At 36.2% G+C, this 22895-nt stretch overlaps 1 protein-coding gene across 1 annotated transcript in view; it reads left to right on the plus strand.

Annotated features, from left to right (window-relative positions):
* Nucleotides 1–22895, plus strand: part of LOC124596236 (beta-galactoside alpha-2,6-sialyltransferase 2) — a 77790-nt gene that overhangs the window by 47503 nt on the left and 7392 nt on the right. Inside the window, exons 2-3 of the mRNA XM_047135300.1 lie at nt 6945–7144; nt 15683–15857. Coding sequence (XP_046991256.1) covers nt 6945–7144; nt 15683–15857 — 375 coding nt within the window. The remainder of the gene's footprint in view (nt 1–6944; nt 7145–15682; nt 15858–22895) is intronic.

Below are 22895 nucleotides of genomic sequence, written 5' to 3' on the forward strand. Positions count from 1 at the left end.
AAAACTGTAAAACTGTGCTATATCTCTTATTTGGTCAGAAAAAAGGCCGTATGTCATAATAGTACTGTGCCTACATGGATGTGATGATTCAAGATTTTCATCCATGCATAATTTCAGGTTGGATACATGTTCAGAATATGGTTGTATTATTTTTGTGACTGTGTAATTTTCTTCACTATTACAAGCCCAGGCTTGGTATTTTAGTTCACAGTAATTGTTGTGAGATTTACAGAAAGCGTAGAAGTTTTTCACCATGCATTTATGGCTCTTGGAGATAGATTATATGTGCCTGTACTTCATTCAGAAGTCTACATAATTCTACTCCAACCAAAGTGCTGCTATTGCAGTTTAATTGTAAGCTCTTCATATTGGGGGGGGGGGGGGGGGCTCTATTGAAGGCAAAGCATTTAGGTGTTGTCCCTTTAGGGTTTAAATAAATTTGGCAGGTCCTCTGTCATAAGTATCATTCTGTGTGTCAGTTCTGTCAGGAAACATATTTTTTCTCTTCTGCGTGATTGAGGCATATCACCAGATACAGAGCATTCGGGAAAACTACCATATTTTCTGTCCTGCTTATGCATAAGTTTCAGGCACTGTTGTTTGTGGTAACCATATGGGAAGGTAGTCACTAGAATGGAAGCCCATACAAGTTTTACATCATCATCTACATCATGATTCGACCTATTGGACTGTTCCAGTCTATCAGTCCACCTCTTTGTTGGTATTCCTTAGCATATTTGGCCTGTCAGTCAGTATTCAACACACTGTTTTTGCTAGCTGCTCATTGTCTATTCAAAGCATATGGCTGAGCCATTTTTGGCTATATCCTTCGATTTTCTGATTTTATTTATTTATTTATTGTTCTGTGGGACCACATTAAGGAGAAGTCTCAATGGTCATGGAACAAGTCAATACATGAAATTATAAAATGATAGTAGAAACAGATAAAATGAAATATAAAAAACATATCAGGCGACAAGTCGTAAGTTTAAATAAAGAAAATCAACAATGTTACACTGGAATTTGCTTAATTTTTTAGCTCTTCCAGGAGCTCCTCGACAGAATAGAAGGAGTGAGCCATGAGGAAACTCTTCAGTTTAGACTTAAAAGCCTTTGGGCTACTGCTAAGATTTTTGAGTTCTTGTGGTAGCTTATTGAAAATGGATGCGGCAGAATACTACACTCGTTTCTGCACAAGAGTCAAGGAAGTGCATTCCACATACAGATTTGATTTCTGCCTAGTATTAACTGAGTGAAAGCTGCTAACTCTTGGGAATGGGCTAATATTGCTAACAACAAACAACATTAAAGAAAATATTTATTGTGAGGGCAATGTCAGAATTCCCAGACTATTGAATAGGGGTCGACAAGAGGTTCTCGAAGTTACACCACATATAGCTCGAACAGCCCATTTCTGAGTCAAAAATACCCTTTTTGAATCAGAAGAATTACCCCAAAAAATAATACCATATGACATAAGCATATGAAAATACGCGAAGTAGACTACTTTTCGTGTTGAACTGTCACTTATTTCAGATACTGTTCTAATGGTAAATAAAGCAGCATTTAGTTTCTGAACAAGATCCTGGACATGGGCTTTCCACAACAGCTTACTATCTATCCGAACGTCTAGGAACTTGAACTGTTCCGTCTCGCTTATAATGTGCCCATTCTGTCTGATCAAAATATCGGTTCTTGTTGAATTGTGAGTTAGAAACTGTAAAGACTGAGTCTTACTGTGATTTAGCATCAAATTGTTTTCCACAAGCCACAAACTTATTTCATGAACTACATTATTTGATACTGTTTCATTATTACACACAAGATGCTTCACTACTAAGCTGGTGTCATCACCTGTAATACTAGAAGGCATATCATCTATATAAATAAGAAACAGCAGTGGCCCCAGCACCGACCCTTGGGGAACGCCCCACTTAACAGTGCCCGATTGCGACTGAACATCACTACCACTCTCGATATTGCGGAGAATTACCTTCTGCTTTCTGTTCTTAAAGTAAGAGGCGAACCAATTGTAAGCTACTCCCCTTACTCCATAATGGTCCAACTTCTGCAGTAATATTTTGTGGTCAACACAGTCAAAAGCCTTCGTTAAATCAAAGAAAACACCTAGCGTTCCATCCAAAACCTCACAGAGAAAAGAGAATATAGCATTTTCAGTTGTTAAACCATTTCTAAAACCAAACTGTTCATTTGACAGCAATTTACGTGAATTTAAATGCTCCAGTAACCTTGATAATACAATCTTCTCGATAACTTTAGCAAACACCGATGGCATGGAAATAGGTCTAAAGTTGTCAACATTATCCCTGTCTCCCTTTTTATAAAGTGGCTTCACTACAGAGTACTTTAATCAGTCAGGAAACCGACCACTCCTAAAGGAAAAGTTACAGATATGGCTAAGTACTGGGCTAACATACACAGAACAATACTTCAGTATTCTGCTAGGTACCCCGTCATATCCATGAGAGTTCTTGGTCTTTAGTGATTTAATTATTAACTCAATCTCCTTCTTGTCAGTGTCATGGAGGAGCATTTCATGTAACAGTCTCGGAACACTTTTTTCTACGAGCGCTACATGATTCCCTGTTGGGACTAGGTTTCTATTTAGTTCACCTGCTATATTCGGAATGTGATTATTAAATACTGTACATATATGCGACTTATCAGGAACACGGACATTCCCACTACACACTGATTCTATATCCTCGACCTGTCTCTGCAGACCAGCCACTTCCTTTACGACTGACCATATGGTTTTAATTTTATCCTGAGACTTAGCTATTCTACCTGCATACCACATACTTTTTGCCTTCCTAATAACTTTTTTAAGCACCTTACAATACTGTTTGTAATGGGCTGCTGCATTTAGATTTTGATATAACTGCCACTTTGTTCTACAGGATATTCTTATCCCTCTAGTCAGCCACCCAGGTTGCCTGTTTGTGCTAGTACCCTGTTTTGAACATTCTAACAGAAAGCAACTTTCAAAGAGCATGAGAAAAGTCTTGAGAAAAGTATTATATTTATCATCTACTGTATCAGCGCTATAAACATCTTGCCACTCTTGTTCCTTGATAAGGTTTACAAATGTCTCTACAGCAACTGGATCAGCTTTCCTACACAGTTGATAACTATATTTAACATGTGTTGCAGCACAAAAATCTTTTAGATTTAAAATTTGTGCATCATGATCTGAAAGGCCATTCACCTTTTTGCTAACAGAATGCCCTTCTAGTAATGAGGAATGAACAAAAATGTCTGTGGTTGTTCTACTGTTCCCTTGCACTCTCGTTGGAAAGAATATGGTTTGCATAAGATTATATGAATTAAGGAGGTCTACCAGTATCCTTTTCCTTGCACAATCACTGAGTCACCACATATAACTAACTTTTTGTATTTCCTATAAAGTGAACCAAGAACCTCCTCTAGCTTTAGCAAAAATGTTGTGAAATCGGCGTCTGGGGATCTATAAATAACAACGGTTAGAAGTTTAGCTCCATTAAATTTAGCCATACCTGCACAACATTCAAACACCTTTTCAGTGCAGTACTTTGAAACATCAGTTGACTCAACTGGGATGCCGTTTTTCACATACATGGCTATTCCCCCACACCACAAAGAGCTCCTAGAAAAGCTGCCAGCCAACCTGTATCCTGATGTTGGAAGGATTACCAGTTCTCATCTGGCGTCTTCTGTGTGGATGTGATCCATTCTCGATAACTTTATTTCTGTGGCTTGAATTTGACTCTTGCCATTAGCCTTCAGGCTCCATATTTCACTATTGTACAAAAGGGTTGGGACTTTCACTGTCTTGCAGAATTTTGTCTGGGTCTCTGTGCCATAGGTTTTTGCCAATGATCTATATATTGTGCTGCACATCCCTGAGAATGGATAACTTTCTCAGGATGTCTTGGTTGCATTCATATGTGATATTGTGGCCTTTGTAATTAAAGTTTGATATTTTTGATACAGGTGGCAACTGAACATATTTTTATCTTATAATTACCTTTCCCTTAAAGGCCTCAACTTTGTTTTTGGTTTTAGAGGTTCCATTGTCATTTATTTTCAGTGTGTTGTGCAGCAGATGATCTGTTTGCAGTGTATGGTCTTCAGAGGAGGCGCTAACAGCCTGGTTATCAGATAGGATTGATGACACAATGGCTGTGCAAAAGTGTGTTTCTTGTTACTCATTTAAATGATATGTCCCCTCAGTTAGAGATGAGGTTCTTAATGTCTCAGGCTCTGTAATAGGTGTACATTAAATAGGTTGACTGATGGTTATACCCAAATGAATGAATGAATGAAAGATACATTTGCATAAACTTATGGGCAGTTCTTGAGAAAACCACAAAAAAATGCATTTTTCACCTTTTTTATACCATCAGCAGCAGACCAAAACCCAATTGTGGATTCTGAGATCACTATGAGCAGCAAATTGCTGTAATTTTTACGATATATTCCTAAGATTCCAATCTCAAACAGCTCTGAATATTTTCGAGATATTTTTATCCATTATCGAGATACAGAGGTTTGAAGTTACCCTACTTGTGCACATAAAATATGCACTTAAGCTGCAGTGTGAAGTGAAAATGTAGTGACATACAATGGAGAAACATGTTGTAAAGTGTCTCCATTATCATCAGAAGGGTTCTGGAAACTAAAGCACAAGAAACGTTTTTGTGCTCATGAACTCCAATCTGAGGTGTAAAATTAGTTTTGTGTTATTTCTGTTCCACATAAGTAAACTACCAAAATTTTGCTAGCCTATAAACTTCTTTTCATATGAGTGACATGCCTTGCTGTGGCAGGGAAAAGAAGGGAACCAGCAGAAAGAAGAGGAGCATTAAACAGGTGAATATGCTCCTCTTTATTAAAAAGCTCGGACTGAAAAGTGAAGTACCAGCTGCCACATTCTACCTTCCTCAACACCTGTCAAATTTTCACAAAAATATTGGCATGTAAACATATTCACATTTTTTTTTTTTTTTTTTTTTTTTTTTTTTTTTTGCAGAGAAAGAAGGAAAAAGTGGCAGTAAGAAAGAGGCAGAAAACTAACAAATACTGGAAGATGGTAGACAGTGGTTGTGGCATAAAAAGAGCGAAGGAGACAATGGCAGTGTGAGAGAAAGAGAGGCATACAGTCGCAATGGAACATAGTAGACATTGAGAGAAGAGTGACAGAGAGAGTGCTAGTGGGAGAAGAATAAAGAGAAAGAGAAAGTGGAACTTGGTGTGAGCCAGTGATAATGAGAGATAGAGTCAGTGACAATGGCTACAAGGAAGAGAGAGACAGAGACAGTGAGAAGAGACACCAGCAATGGGAAGGAAAAATGTGAGTTAATGCGGATGAATAGGAAGATCAACCTGTAATGTTTGGATACAGTATTACTAGTGTCCTGCTTGACACAGTCAGTCATTTAAATATCTGGGGGTAACATTGCAAGGAACAAGCAAGTGAGAACTATGGTAGGGAAGGCAAATGGTCAGCTTTGGTTTATTGAGAGAATTTTAGGAAAGAGTGGTTCACCTATAAAGGAGACTGCATATAGGACACTGATGCGATCTGTTCTTGAGTACTGTGTGAATGTTTGGGATCTGTACCAGGCTGGATTCAAGGAAGACGTTTAAGCAATTCAGAGGCAGCAAGTTAGATTTGATAATGGTAGGTTCAAACAACACATATGTGTTATGGAAATGCTTTGGGAACTCAAATGGGAATCCCTGGAGGGAAGGCAACATTCTTTTTGAGAAACACTATTGAGAAAATTTATAGAACCAACACTTGAAGCTGATGGCCAAACGATTCTACTACCATCAATGCACATTTGCATAACGATGATGACGTTAACATACAAGAAATTCCCTTGCTCTATTTGCAAGTGGAACAGGGGAGGAAATGACTGGGTACCTTCTGCTACTCACCATGCATTGGCTCGTGGAGTATCTGTGTAGATTTATGGCAGATTGTGGGAGTGAGAGGTGAGTTACATGTTAGAAAGAGCATGAATATGTTTGTGAACATGTTTAAAGGTGCTGAGGAAGGTAGAATGATACAGCTAGTACCCCACTTTTCAGTCAGAATATTTTTGTTAATATGAGCATATCTGCCTTTTCTGTGCTCTGATAGGAGCATTTTTCTGCCGGTGCATTATGACTTTTTGTACTTGTGCCACTTATGCAACAAAGCAAAACTTTTCCTCTATCATCTTTTCCATATTTGGGTTGAAGGAAAGTATCCATGAATATGGAGAAAGATAATAATAATCCCCTTTTTGTAAATTCATGGAGAATTCCCATTAACATGTAGATAGCATGTTTTTTTCCTTCGGGAGTTGGATAGATGAGACTTTCAAAAAGATTGTCAGCCATCTCCAGATGATTTGTATGTAGGTTTAAGAAGTATCAGTTTTGCTTGATAACATGACCCTCCTTGTTTTATGATAATGTTAAAGCTTACAGCATCAAATTACAGCTTCATAACTAAGATACTTGTGGTCATCTTACAATTGTGTTGAAATTTTTCCTTGCAGAGTAAATATTTGTGTATTGAGTTGACAACATGCTCCCAGTCTAATTCTCTGAACAAGCTGATTTTACTCAAGGGAGCACACTTAGTGTAATCATGTCTTTGTCTGAAATAAATTTTGTATGCCTACACTATGGTTCTCTGCTCACTGAGTAATATATCCAGATAGTTTTATTTTCAGAGGCTTACAGTCAGCAAATGCAGTTCTGCAAATCAGAAAAGCAATGATCCAAAGACATATATTTGCAGTTTCTGAACACAAATTGCTTTGTGCTTTGTAATAATGAATAACGTTAGTTCTGGCATGCATTATTATTTTTCTTCATTTGTTTTTTTTCTGTGCAGACTTAAATTGTTACATGAATACCATACTGACATTTGACTTTATATGATTTAGATACACATGATGTTGTTCTGAGGTTCAACCATGCACCAACAGAAGGTTATGAATCTGATGTTGGATCAAAGACAACTCTGCGCATTCTTAATTCACAGGTTGTATCAAAACCTGAATTCAATTTCCTTACATCAGCACTTTATCAAGGTATCTCTCTCCTTGCTTGGGATCCAAGTAATTACTCATCATCTCTTGAAGAGGTAAGCTTGTTCCTTAATTTTACTGGTGTCACTTCTAATATAATAATAATAATAATAATAATGAAAGTAATATTTACACTTGGAGAAACATTGAACATACCCACAGTCTTAATTTATCAGATAAATTTTGCTCAGTGGTTTAAGAGGAAAATCAACTTTCTCGCATTGTCTCCTTCTTGTTTGTATAGCAGTATATGATACTCATAGTAAATCCTGCTACTTATTGTTCATTGGATGAACATGTTCTCATATGCTGCTCAATCAGTGATTGCTGACATCTCTGATACCTTGGATGAAAGGATTTGAAATCATGTGGTCTACTACGGATACCTGCTGATGCTGAACTGTTAGCTATTCTTACTGTACTGTTGATTAGTATCTGCTCATATGGCACAACATGCAGTGCACTGGCTTGTGAGATAGGGAGATGTGCCAGACCCACACTGAATCCACATGGCAGATTAACAACTGTCGGCTGGTTTAGTGACAGCATGATTGTGTTATAGGCTGTCTCTCACGCTCATTTAGGCAATTGTTGGGCTGGATCCTAACTTCCGCATCAGAGAATATTAATTGCAAGCAGTTTAAATATGACAATGCACTTAACAAAGGTACATGATTCACAGGCAGGTGCTCCACACAACTTCTTTCCCTTAGGTTCCTTGACAACTATTGGCATCAGTAGGAGCATCCAGCTACACAGTTAAAAAATAAAATAAAATTTGCCGTATAAAAGTGGACCCCATACTTGACAGGATAAATGCTAGGGAAAATAAAGGAAGACTATTGATCAATGATAATTTACTGAAATTGTGCATAATATTCTATAGTTAGTTGTGTGCATCATGCTATTGTTTTTATGCTTGTTGACATATAAAATTATGTTATTAATGGAACTTTTCCATCATGATAAATAATATAGTGAAAATATTTCAATGCCAATGTTGAATGATAAGTGCAAGTGTCACTATGTAATAATATTCTGCTATTTGTGGAGAATTTAATACAATGTATGAAGCATGTAAAATATAAGGGAGTTGCATGACATTCAGGGGAAGGTATTATGAATTAACAACTGTTTAGAACAAAATGACAATAACACAAATATGGCCCATCAGTACCCTCTTAAACAGCTGTCGTAGGCTTCCACAGTGTATTTCATGTTTCATAAACAGACTTAATATATCATAGACTGTTAAAAATATTAAATCAAAGTTTTTGACTAATGCTTGGAACAAGAAAAGTTTTGTGGTGTGATTGATATTTGTAACTCTTTTTGTTGCCAAGTTATTAAAACGTATTCAGTCATCTCAAGGGATAAAAGTAGTTTCTTAGTTTTACTTCAGTAGCTCTTGCAAAGAAGGGTACAATAATACTGTGCTCATTAGTGTTTGCACTGACATTTTCATAAGAATATCAAAATAATGCATAAAAAGTTGAATGACAAAGCTGTTGGTAGAGTATAGTTTGACTTCAATTGCTATGTAAATACCAGATAACAGTAAAGGAATGCAGTGCACACAGTATTGGCACCTACTTTTAGTATGAGTCAGGTTATTTCAGAAAACCATTCCACTGCAAGCATCAGCAAATGATGTATGATTGCACATCTCTGTCCAATAACTCTCAGATTTATTTAGCAAGCAATAGCAGATACTTTTTGTAATGGGGGAGAAGCAGCATTTTTCACATAAGAGGCTTTACTGCTACTTTTAATGCATGCATTTTAGCTAAGCACCTTTTTTTTGTTATCATATACTTCGAATAATCCAATATGCCACATGGTTCTGCTACATGATGGTATTTACAGAATATGAGTTAAAAAAGGTTAAAAAAAAGATTAATTTTTCAATTAAGGCCACTTAGTTGCTTCCATATCTCACTGATAAATATATATTTATTATCCACACAAGTAATATTTAAAACATCAACTCTGGGATTTACAGAACACGACTTGTGACTGCACAAATGAATTGTTTATTTTGTGAACTGATCACTTGTTTAATATATTGTTTTGATTCTTTAATTCTTTATCAGTTAATTAGAGGTGCCAAATATTTTTATTTATTCTCCATAGAAAAATATAAGGGTTTGTTTTAGATTGTGGGTATATTTTACACTTCCTGTCATAACATTGTGGCAACTATTACGAACAATAAAAATAAAAGATATAATTGCATAACCTGATTAATGCTACATATAAATACTATTTGTATAAATGGAAGTATTCTCCTTCTCTAAAAGGAATTCATTAATACTTTGAAAAAAATTATTGATAAGAAACTCCTTCAAGGCTATTTCAAAGCTGTTTCCACTTGAGTTTTAAATTTTTTAGAAGTTTGTTATAAAATTTGATCCCCACATAAGAGGAGCTGTGGTCTACACTTTTTGTGTTGTGCCTTTCCAGATGATAACCATAGTCTCTCCTACTTTGTAATGTGTACACCTCTGTTTAAACTATTGTAGATACTTAGGAGACATTATGCACAGAAAAATGTTGAAAAGCACTGGACATTGTTTAATCACATATTAGACAGATTCTCAAATATCTAAGATGAACAATGTGTCCATTACATTGAGCTTAAAGTTAAATGTGCCAGAAAGTTAATTTATTTTGTCTGTTTTCCTTAATTGATGTTTTTACTGGTCCTAGAGTATCTTGGAAGAGGAACTAAGCAAACACACTGTAAATTTGAGGTTCATGTTAAGGAATTTATTTCCTGTAAAATATGTTAATGCAAGTGATGCAAATCTCTGGGATCTCTGGTAAAGTGGCAGTGCTGAGATAACATGACATGTTAACGAGTATATACTCATCTCCTTCCAGCAGCAAGAGGTCAAACTACACTGTGATGCTGTTGTCAGCATAATGCTACACTATTAGAACATATAAACGACAAAGAAACAAAACAAAAAATAAAAACAAGTCCTTGCATCTTTTAGACTGTGATCAACACTAATTAAAATATTTTACAAAGTCAAGAAAGCAAGCTTCTACACTGAACACTACAACACTGCGCACACAGGCTGACAATCAAAGTCATAGTGTAATATTCCTTATATTCATGATTAGTGTTATAGAACTTGACATTTCTCATGAGTGGTGACTCCTGATTATGACGTAAGCTCACTTTTAATCATGACCAAGGATAAGGCTCAGACTTTGTCTTCAGATTTGGCAGTAAATGTTGGAAGCTATGGATTTAGCACAATATCCAACAGTGCACATAAATATGACACTTCCCAGATCTGTGAGCCATATTTTCTTGCTCTCAAATACAGCAACTCTTCATATTAAACGTTTCTTTACGTGGAATAATACAGTAGTTCCTTAACTCTCTAATGCAGTGTAAGTGCCAAGATGACAGATTGAAATAAACAATAGAATGTATACACATTTCAAGTTCTTTGGCTCAGTTTATTTGCTTTCCATATTGTCATCTATTGCTCTTGCATCAGGGCCAATGTGTCTCGATTCTTGGAGGATATACAAATGGCCCTGCGGATACAGCCACTTGTGTAGTTTATGTGATCATCATCCCACTTCGAAGACACAAGTCGTTACTCCAGATTACTCACCACATGTAAATGTATACCAAAAACATTCACAACAGTAGTACTCTTTTAAATATTAATTATTACATTGTTTATCTAAAAACAAAGATGATGTGACTTACCAAACGAAAGCGCTGGTACGTCGATAGACACACAAACATACACACAAAATTCTAGCTTTCGCAACCAACGGTTGCTTCGTCAGGAAAGAGGGAAGGAGAGGGAAAGACGAAAGGATGTGGGTTTTAAGGGAGAGGGTAAGGAGTCATTCCAATCCCGGGAGCGGAAAGACTTACCTTATGGGGAAAAAAGGATGGGTATACATTCGCACACACACACACACACACATACACACACATACACATACAGGAGCTCCTACCCTTGTAACCGCCCCCGGTGTAAAACCTGTCCCATGCACCCTCCCACCACCACCTACTCCAGTCCTGTAACCTGGAAGGTGTACACGATCAAAGGCAGAGCCACTTGTGAAAGCACCCACATGATTTACCAACTGACCTGCCTACACTGTGACGCATTCTATGTGGGAATGACCAGCAACAAACTGTCCATTCGCATGAATGGACACAGGCAGACAGTGGTTGTTGGTAATGAGGATCACCCTGTGGCTAAACATGCCTTGGTGCACGGCCAGCACATCTTGGCACAGTGTTACACCGTCCGGGTTATCTGGATACTTCCCACTAACACCAACCTATCCGAACTCCAGAGATGGGAACTTGCTCTTCAATATATCTTCTCTTCCCGTTATCCACCAGGCCTCAATCTCCACTCATTTCAAGTTGCTACCACTCATACCTCACCTGTCATTCAACAACATCTTTGCCTCTGCACTTCCGCCTCGACTGAGGGGCATCTCTGCCCAAACTCTTTGCCTTTGAATATGTCTGCTTGTGTCTGTATATGTGTGGATGGATATGTGTATGTGTGTGAATGTATACCCGTCCTTTTTTCCCCCTAAGGTAAGTCTTTCCACTGCCGGGATTGGAATGACTCCTGACCCTCTCCCTTAAAACCCACATCCTTTCATCTTTCCCTCTCCTTCCCTCTTTCCTGATGAAGCAACCATTGCTTGCGAAAGCTAGAATTTTGTGTGTATGTTTGTGTTTGTTTGTGTGTCTATCGACGTGCCAGCGCTTTCGTTTGGTAAGTCACATCATCTTGTTTTTAGATATATTTTTTCCCACGTGGAATGTTTCCCTCTATTATATTTATTACATTGTTTTATACTTTGTGAGTATCATTTATTGGTAAAGTAGAAGTAGGGATACATATCTCTCTTCCAGAAATGTATGTGACACCAAAATAATCTGAGGTGTGGATCAATAGCATAATGATGATGTGTGCATTGTTGTGCATTTGTTCACAGTATTTTCACAAGAATGGTATTATTTTTATTTTCAAAATGAGGGTGAAGGGATAGATTGTTGCCATGATGATGTTGTGTGATACTACCAAGAATACAGTGAAAGAACTGTCTGGATTGCATAATCTATTGAGCAGACTACCATCATTAGGTTCTATCATAAAAATAAGCAAAACAGTAAATCTTGAAATTGTTAAGAAAAAATTTTGCAGCAGGAGATAGTGATGACAGTCTGATGAAATACATTATAACAATTGATGTAGAGAAATGAAGTGTAACCCAAACAGTTCTTTCATTGCATAAATGCACCATATCTTCATTAAGACTTTAAGTCTTTCATGATCATAGTCATGAGTGGTGTAATTTAAAATGGTATATGATTGTATATTTGTGTACTAAGTATTGGTAATGACATGCTTCAGAAGTAGGACTGACATCTTCCTGTTAGAAGGAAACTTTATCTTGGCCAAAAGAAAATATTTGTAAATATAAACCCCAGGTTTGTGAAACAGTAGTACATACTTTCAGAGATAAAGGGAGGAGAAGATATTGTAGTATGGTCCTCAATTTTAACACCAAATAATTCCTTCCCAACTCCTTTTCTTCTTCAGCTCTTTCCAGATGAAAGTATTAGTTTACATTATATTAAAATAATTGTGTTATATGGACACAATGCCAAGCAATCTCTGCGATGTGGAAAGAAGTGTAAGATATACATTTTATTTAAGAGCAATACAATAAAATGACTTAGTGTTACCGACACTCACAATGTAAGTTTCTTCAGTTTTTTTAGCCTATCAGTTCATAGTGCGTCAGAGTGTTTTGGAAGACACTTCCTCCTGCTCTAAAACCATTTATTTTTATAGTATGACATATTGCCGTATTTTAGTGCTGACATTAATCATGAAATAAACTAAACCAATGATTTAAACAGTTTCTGTGAAGTTACTCTTTATTGAAGAAGATGGAGCCATGCAACAGAAAGTTCTTTAACTTAGTTGTAAACTCCACCTTATCTTAATGGTTTAATGTTTATTTTGGAGGATCTGTGAATTATATAATGCACTACATAATGAGTTATATCTTATGAAGGTAGAAATATACCATAAACTGGCAACTTTGTGATGCCTAGAATGAGCACTTTTTATAACATAACCTTATACAAATGTGTACTCTATATATATAATTTTATAACCTGCATCCTTTAATTTTGGTGACAATAAGTTTTTATGTGAATGAAGTATTCACACTGAGACAAATGATGGAGAAGTTTTATGAATTCAATAAAGACTTACACCTTATATTCATTGACTACCAGCAGGCATATGAAAGCATTAATAGGCCACCCCTCCAAAAGATAACATGGGAGTTCAGTATACCAATGAAGTATTTTAGGGTGATTGCAGCTTGTTACAACTGATCGAGTTGACTAGTACACTTCGCAAATCAGTTGTCAGCACTGTTCACAGTTAAGAATGGGCTGAGACAGGGTGGCACTCTGTCACCAGTCCTGTTCAACTTTGCACTGGAAATGGTAGTGTGCAGTTGGCTGTAACAGGATTGTGGAAATGATTGGAAGAGAGATTATCCTTGCAGTTGCAGATGATGTAGTGAAGGTAGGTGAAACTCTCAATAAGATGGCAGCAGATACATCTTGATTTATGCTAGAAGCAAGCAAACTAGGGATACTGGTCAATGGTGAGAAAGGAAAATATATGGTAATTTCTAGTTGACAAAATGATAAGGACACCACCAGTATACAGTCACAATTTTGAGAGTTGAAACATTCAAGTACCAGTGTCAATGTTGTCAAATATAAATGGAACAGAGAAAGAAATTCAACAAAGGACAATAAATGTGACCTGAGTGTACTACAGTTTAAACCACCTACATACGTCATGCATTGTATCCCAGGAAAGCAAGATACATGTAACTAGTGCAACTGGTTATAATGTATGGTTGTGAGATGTGCAAGTACACAGGCAACAGAAGAGTGGATCCATGCTTTTGAGAGCACATTTGAGAAGACATGTTCTCTGAGCAGAAGTTGATACTCTCCCTAACAAAGAAGTAGTACATCAGCCAACTGGTAGATGTTCAACAGATCATCTGTGGGCAAGGTGGAAAGACAGAACTCTAGTGACCCTGAAAGAAACAGATCCAACAGCCAGGATTGAAGATGCCTGAGACAGAAGTAAATGGGCAAACAAATGTAATAAATTTTTATGATGTTACAATTCTGTTTAATTATGATTGATGGACTGGATGATTATTTTGTTATATTTTGTGTTTAAGTATTTGTATATTTTTGTCTTGTGCCCGGGCCTAAATGGCCTGTTTATGTGCGACAAATGACTATGATGATGGGGTATTCAGAATATAGAATATTAATTGTCACATAGTTACCACCTAACTCAGGACAAAATTGTGACATGAAGTCTAAGACATGGAGAATAGGGTTAAATTTATCCATAACATAAGATGGGCTGACTTAGTGTTTCTTTATGGCACACAGTTATAACTTTGTTACAGATTTGCTCAGTTTTATGATTTTTGTTTCATCAATACACAGAAGAACATTAGTCACAAAGTCTGGCAAATTGGTGAGACTTTTATCTCTAACTTTCTTAAAATACAAATGTTGGAACACCTATCCTGATTGAAACAAAATAAAAATGAAGAAAAATGGTCAAACTGCATTAAGAAAAGTAATTAAATAAAACTTCTACACACTTATTTACCCATCTGTTCAGCGGAACTGTGAGAGGGAGGGAAAAAAGGGGCAGGTCACAACACTTGCATTTAACACTATATATTTTAAGCAAGGTAAGTAGTGCAAACTATTAGACATGTTCCAGTGGTATGAGAAACAAAAAAATGTTGTGATGTATTTAATACTATATTATGAGCAACTGTGTATTATTTTTAGAAATGAAGTTAAAATGTGAAAAATATTTTGTCTTTTTTTACTAAACCATTCACAGATATCACTAATTTCATTAATGAGACTTGTTATCTATATTTTAAATTGTCACACTTGTTTCTGCAGGTATGTGTGTAGTCACAAACTTACCCTTATAATCTATGGAAATAGCTTATTTCACTCTCCAATGCCTGAAGGAAATTTAACTTTTATACAGAATGGTGGATGAAACTTATTTATAACAACTTACCTTCAGTTAGCCAGCTCTTCAAAGTTATTGACAGTGGAAAAGAGATCCAAAGAAATTTTCAGAGACTTTTTACGCTTGCAGACAAAATGGCTTTGTGACAACCTCAAGTGTAGTGCACATACTTGTTGCTTCCATCGCTAGTTGCAGCACTATGCAAGAACACACTGCAGCATAGCTAAGTGTTGAATATTGATCCAACTTACAGTATTTAAGAACAAAAAGCTATTGTCAAAATGAAATACTTAAGTAACAAAGTTGCCCTGCTTTATGGTGTTCTTCTTTTAACATTTTCAATTTTGTACATTTACCTTTTTTTTATTTTCTCCCTTATGTCACAAAATTTTATGTTGTGCAAGTTGTAAATTTATTCATTAATCATTTCAGCTTCTAGGAAGTTGTTCATAGTTGATTATTTCTGAATTACAGTGGTATGAAAATCCTGATTTTGATGTTTTCACCCCATACTTCAAACACCGAGAAAAGTTTCCAGATGCAGTGTTTCACTTGCTGGATCCACGCTCACAGTGGCTTCTATGGGAATACATACAGAGCCACATTCCTGTACGTATAAGAAAAAATCCACCATCTTCAGGATTCTTAGGTAATGTCTCCCTTCTTCACAAATTTAAAGTAACAAGGATATAATATTTTGGAAAATTAAATTACTCCTATCTTTTCATATGTCATAGTGTTTAGCAAAGCAGTAATTAGTTCTTAGTTATGTCATATATTACATTTTATTTTATTTTTGTTGTTGTCAGAAACATCTTTTTGTACATTAAGTGACGTGCCTAGTGACTTCAAGAAAATGTTAAGGAAAATGACATAATGTCTATTAATTAATTTCATAATGAAGTAATATAAGCAAATTGTCAAATAATGGAAAATCCAGGATGGAATAATGACAATATTATGAAAAGGGCAGTTGCTCCTACCGTATAGTGGAGTTGCTGAGTTGCAGATAGCAATAACAAAAAGACTGTCAAACAAAGCTGGCCTTGGTGGCTACAGATTGTGGCCAGTGAATGTGTGTGTGTACATTTTCTAATTCTGATGAAAGCCTGTGTGGCTGAAAGCTTTGTTTCACAGCTTTTTTGTTGTGTCTTTCTGCGACTTGCCACCTCTGCTATATGGTCAGTAGCAACTATACTTTTCATAATATTGTCAAAAGTAAATTATCTCTGTTCTACAGGTTATTTTTACATAAGTTGTTTTCAATAATTTATTTCTTACATTTCATTTCATGTGTTCCCCTCATCGACATATTAGTCCTTTTCTTTAGTCATACTTCTGGTGCAATGCAGCCCTTGTTTCTTTTGTGCCACAGTTCAGTTTGCAATACAGTCAATTTTTTTAAATGTGTGCCCGCAATAATCTTAGACATTATTATTTTGTGTGACAAAAGTTGAGCACTGTTTTTTAAATTGACATTTTATAAAACCCCAGATAATGTACTTTGTATACAGATTTATTTTGATTATGGAAGCAAAGGAAACATGAAATTGATGCTCTTTGTTCTAGAAGATCTCCTAAACTCAGAAATATGCAAAAGATTATAGAGTTTACTTTTTATGTACAATCCTCAAAGGAGTTCCACTAAAATGCACTCTTCTAGGGCAGAAATATTGTGGAGCTGTAGAATCACTGGCTCTACCCCCCACCCAATAACATCAGTATTCAGTATTCAGTTTATTCACCATTGACCACTTACAGCAGAATAGGTCTGAACATTAAATATATAATTAACAATAACTTTACACTAAAGTTTTTACAATTTAATTCCTTTTCTTTTAGGAATATTCTTATATACTAATGTCAATGATTATTTCAAAATATTCTGTTATCTTATAAAATGGGTGTTTGAGTAACCAGTCATAAACCTTACGTGACCGGGCAGGTGCTGGAAGTTTATTGAAGAGTTTTAAACTCGTTATTTTCTGTGAGTTTGCAGTCTTTATGAGTCTGTGTCTTGGTATGTCGAAGTCCAGTTTGCCTCTTGTGTTGTGGGGATGTATGTTCTCTCTGGTCTCGAACTCATTTAAGTTGCTTTTGACATAAAGCAGTGCTGTGTAGATGTATAGATTCACAACAGTTAATATCATGTGATTGATAAAGATGGGGCGGCAGTGTTCCTTGGGCTTAAATTTGCTCATTATTCTGATTACTTTTTTTTGAATTTTCAGAATTTCACTGACAAAGCAAGAATGTCCCCATAACAATATGCCATAGGAAATTTGTGACCGAAAGAGGCCAAAATATACCACCTTTAGATACTCATCAGTGACTACATCTGTCAGTCTCCAGATGAGATAACGCGCTCTTGCTATTCTCTTGCAGATGTGGCTAATGTGTTCCTCCCAGTTTAATTTTGAATCAATGTGGAATCCTTACAATTTTATTGATTTGCTTTCAACAGCTGTAGTTAAACCCAGAATTAGTTCTTGTGTTTTATCAGAATTACACAGGAGTTCATTAGAAGAAAACCAATCCATTACTAGTTCTAGTTTTTCCTGTGTTGCCTGATGCAGTTCTGTTGTGTCATGGTGTGTATTGAGCAATGTTGTATCATCTGCATAACACACTATTGAATTTTCTCCTACATGGTAAGGTAAGTCATTAATTGCAATGATGAACAGAAAAGGACCTAGGACCGAGCCCTGAGGCACTCCAGTCCGAACTTCCTTCAGTGAGGAGCATCTATTTTTAATTGATATAAACTGTCTCCTTTTAATTAAGTATGATTCGATTACATCCAAAGATGGTTTGTGTATGTCATAAAATTCCAGTTTTGCAAGGAGGGTGTTAGATGGTATGCAGTCGGAGACTTTGCTAAGATCACAAAGTACGACTGATACTGGATCCTTATTTTCGAATGCAGTTAACACCTGGTTAACAACTTCAGTGACAGCAGTAGTGGTATTTTTACCATGTTGATATGCAAACTGTCTGTTGGAGAGGAGACCACACTTATCAAAATAGTTATTTAGTTGACTGTACATTACATATTCAAAAACTTTAGAGAAAATTGACACAATAGAAACTGGTCGATAGTTTTGGGGCAGATGTTTATCTACCTTTTTAAAGACTGGTATCACTTTAGCAGTTTTGAGTGCATCTGGGAAATCTCCAGATTCTAAACACACATTAAAAATGAAAGAAAGAGGTTGACAGATAAGGTGTATTTTTTTTCATTACATAGTTAGAAAACCAATAACAGTCCATACTTTTGGAGTTGGTGAATCTTGCCACAGCTTTTACAATATCCTCTGGGGTGACAACATTCCAGTGGAAAGTATACATCCTATGGGGCACAGCACCAAGATGATCTAGCGCACAAGTGCCATTTTGCTTGATTTTGTTTTTCAGCTTGTTCACTGAGGTTAGGAAGTAATTATTTACTTCTTCTGGGACCAAGCATTCCATCTTGTGTATGGATTGGTGAATTATATTGGTTGATGATATCCCATGCTGCTTTACATTTGTTGGGAGCACTTTCAATGTAATGTTCACATACTTGTTTTTTGGCCAAGGGCAGTTTGTCTTTGTCGATTTTTTTACATTTTAGATAAGCTCTATAAGAAGTATTATCTAGCTCAGGTCCTTGTTGACAAGAATTTTTATATATTCTGTACACTCTGAGCATCTCCTCCCTAGTGAGAGCTAGCTCATCTGTATACCATTTTAGCTGTTTGTTTTTCTGTTTATGCTTAGGGCTACTTTTGATTAATGGTGAGCAGGAGTACCATAACTCTATGAGTATTTCCAGGAAGTTGTTAAACACCATTTCACCAGCCCCTTCTCAGGTTGTGTGTTGTATACAAAGTCCCAGTTAACATCAGATATTCTGTCAATAAATAAATTAATATATTCATCTTTCTGCCCTCTTACCCATGTGGCATTAGACTTGATTCTGACTGATTTGGGCGACTGATCACAGGAGAATGTTGAAATCACTGGTTCATGATCAGCTAGGGCTCCACTGGCAAGTCTGATGTCATACATATCTCTAGAAAAATTTACTATAATGTTATCTAAGCACACCTTATCCTGTGTTGGTGTGTAATTTGTACATTGTAAATTTAGTGATCTTAAGATATTAAAAAACGTTCTGGTAACATGTTCATCACTGTTGACCATTTCAATGTTGAAATCACCACAGATGATTAGTTTTATGTTAGATTTTAGTATTTTCCTCATAAGCAGTTCAAATCTTTCGAAAAATGTATTTACATCTCCTCCTGGTGATCTATATAAGCTAACAATTATAGTATTCTCTACGTTTAGTCTTATACAGCTAAATTCTCCATCTAGTTCTGCATAGTAAGAGCTAACATCTATTTTAGTAAACATTATACTATCTTTAACAAATATTAGGACACCTCCATTCTTTCTTTCACTTCTACAGATAATGTCCCCAACAGCATACCCTTGAGGAACAAAATATTGTACTTGATCTTCTGTCAACCAACATTCTGAGATACAAACAACATCAATGTTTTCAATACTGCAAAAATGTTCTAATTGTAATACTTTGTTCCTAATTGTCTGTGAACACTCTCTCATTCAAATGTCACTTTTAGCACCTAGTTCAAGTACAGGAGGTTTATTACCCACCGATTCACAGACTTTTATACCAAAAAATGACGTACATTCCAGGTATTACTCAAACCACTACTTTCGTAGATTGTTTTATTCTGTGTGAGTCTTTCTTTAATTATTTCATTGACATGTTTGCACACAAACTTTTTCCCTTCATAGTTTAGATGGTGCCCATGTCTGGTGTGAAGGTTACGCTGCAGTTTACTTATGTCGACCACAGCACAATTTCCGTATTCAGAGCACAGTTTCATTATTTTAATATTCGTTCTTCGAATTTCTTTATTAATGCATGAACTATAGATTAGATCATGGCTATGAGTCACTGTAGCAACAACTGTATTCCTTGATTTATTTTTTTCGAGAAAGTTCTGAAGCACTTTTACGGAGACATCTGCTTCATTTTTCACTACATCATTTGATCCTGTTATGCATATGACAAAGTCATTTTCTTGCGTGGATTTTGTTTGAATGCAAGGGTCTAAAAAGTGTTTAGTTCCCGCTCCGGGTTTAACAACACTGGTCACTGCTAAGTCTCGATTTATTTCTCGAAACATACTTGATAAATTCCTGCCATGGCTCTCTGTTAGAAAAAGCACACAGTTATTTTTACCCGTTGTTCCCTGTTTATCAACCTTTTTCCCAGAGTGATTATTCGTTTTCAGTGCATTGTCTTTTGAATGGTCTGGATCATTTACACTGTCTTTAACACTGTCATTGGACTGCAGAACACCGTATTTGTTTTTATACGTAAATGTAACTGCTGTTGCAAAGTTCGTTTTTATTTTTCCAGCTAAAGTCCTACTTTTGTGTCTCACTTCTGTCCACTCGGACGATTTGTGCCTTTCGTCAGGTGCCACTTCGCTTGATTTGTTCTTCGACCGTAGTTCCCGATTTTCATTCTTGAGTGTGGTGATTTCGCTTCTTAAAGTGTTGACTAAGAATTGTAGACCTGAAACTCATTCTCTTAAATTTGTTATTTCAACGTTACAATTCTCGCAAACTCCTTTTTTTAGCACAGAACTGTAACTTTTTCTCGTATTAGAGTTACACACTTCTACACTGCCCTACTACAGCAAGAACAACTGTATCCTCGCCAGATCAGTTCTCTGTAGTATGCAGTCTATGCTACACACATTGTGTGTACGTTCGAGAATGAAAGTATTCATAGTAAGCGACAGGAGTGCGATTGATTAGTTATTGTTGTAATTACAACACCTTCTCTCCACTACCTACAGTGTCATACTATGTAAGTAAGACTAAGTTTTAAAAAAATTACTATGTGCAACTACCACAGAAGTTTCATTCTGGGAAGAAAAGAGAATTTGCCCAAGATATATACTATATAGAATCTTCAATAGTGTTTCACATTGAAGGATAAAACGATAGCTTATCCACAATCAATTTTTACTCAGCTATTCCAACCCAACAGTGGTGTTCTGCTATCACAAAATTAGTCTTTGTCTCATTTAAAGAGAGGGCTAGGTAACAGTCAGGTCTGACAATTCTATGGACTTTTACATCATTTCAGAAATAACATCATTTCAGTAATAAAATTTTTACATAAGAGTTTCCTGCTATCATAGGGTACTGCTTAGTAAATTGAAAAGGTAAACCCGTATTGAAAATGAGCAAAACCTTTTTCCATTGCTCTCGACTTTTCAACAACCTTCTTCCTTCCTACTTTCTAATAAACGATTTCAACATAAATCATTACAAGTAATCTAAATAATCATTACACAAAAATTTTGATCTGAATTCATAGTGTAAGTATTGACAAAATTATGTTACACTTGAGCAGTTCAATAAAATATATAAAGGTGAACATCTACAAACACTTATAAACAATAAAGCAATCATTCAAATTTTACCACTCTGGATCATTTTAAGTTGTTAATGACATGTTGAAATTAGCAAAGACATATCACTCTGCTGGGAATGTGGAAGAGACAAAAAATAGGATAATTAATCCCTATACAACTTTTGGAGTAATTTCTATCTGGGAAGCAATTCTTCTTTCAGAATCTTCATACAGCAAATCATTTTCAGTTCCTTTAAAACTCGTTTCTTTTATTATCTCTTTTTCCCTTAAGGTTTCCATCTCAGTTTTTAACAGATTGATGGATACACCAGGGTCTCTGATGCATGTGTTCTCCTCTGACATAAGTTGGTTACAAAACAATAAATCTGTTGTTACACCCCTTTCCTTTAAAAGATTCACAAATTTCCCCAAGTTTGTCGCAAAATCTTTACAATTAGTTTTCCCACAGTAATTTCAGAATAATCTTAAAAATGTCTCTCCCTTCCCCTCCACACACATAAAAAACTTAATTGCCCAAATCATCATGACCATTTGTAATGTTCGTTGATTTGCTTACTTCAATGAGCAACAATGGTCTATGAGATACAAATGGATCACTAATCCTATCCTCATTTGAAACTTCATCTTCACCATCTAACTTTACTATTTCTTCATGTAAGTAATTGGATAGATAACAAATCTACTCACCAAGTGGCAGCAGGAGAGCACACATATAAAAAGATATGACAGTGTGCTAGCCTTCAGAGCTAGTGGCTCCTTCTTCTGGCAGAAGGGTTGAAGGGGAAGGAAGAGGGGTGAAGGGAAAGGACTGGTGATGTTTAAGAAAAGGGGTAGAGTTTGGAAAAGCCATCTGGAATCCTGGATGAGGGAGACTTACCAAACGGGATGAGAGGGAAAGACTGATTGTTGGTGACTGCTTATTCCTCATTTATTTCAATATAAACTTCAGTAGCAGCTTCAGAACCTTTATCACCACTATTTATATTAGTTTCCTTATTTGCAGTCCGGCCATCCTGATTTAGGTTTTCCGTGATTTCCCTAAATCGCTCCAGGCGAATGCCAGGATGGTTCCTTTGAAAGGGCACGGCCGGCTTCCTTCCCCATCCTTCCCTAATCCTATGAGACCGATAACCTTGCTGTTTGGTCTCTTCCCCCAAACAACCAACCAACCTTATTTGCATTATATTCAATAATGTTGTTTTCAGCCTGTTCAGCTCCCAG

The sequence above is a fragment of the Schistocerca americana genome, chromosome 2 (assembly GCF_021461395.2).
Source record: "Schistocerca americana isolate TAMUIC-IGC-003095 chromosome 2, iqSchAmer2.1, whole genome shotgun sequence".
Classification (NCBI taxonomy): domain Eukaryota; kingdom Metazoa; phylum Arthropoda; class Insecta; order Orthoptera; family Acrididae; genus Schistocerca; species Schistocerca americana.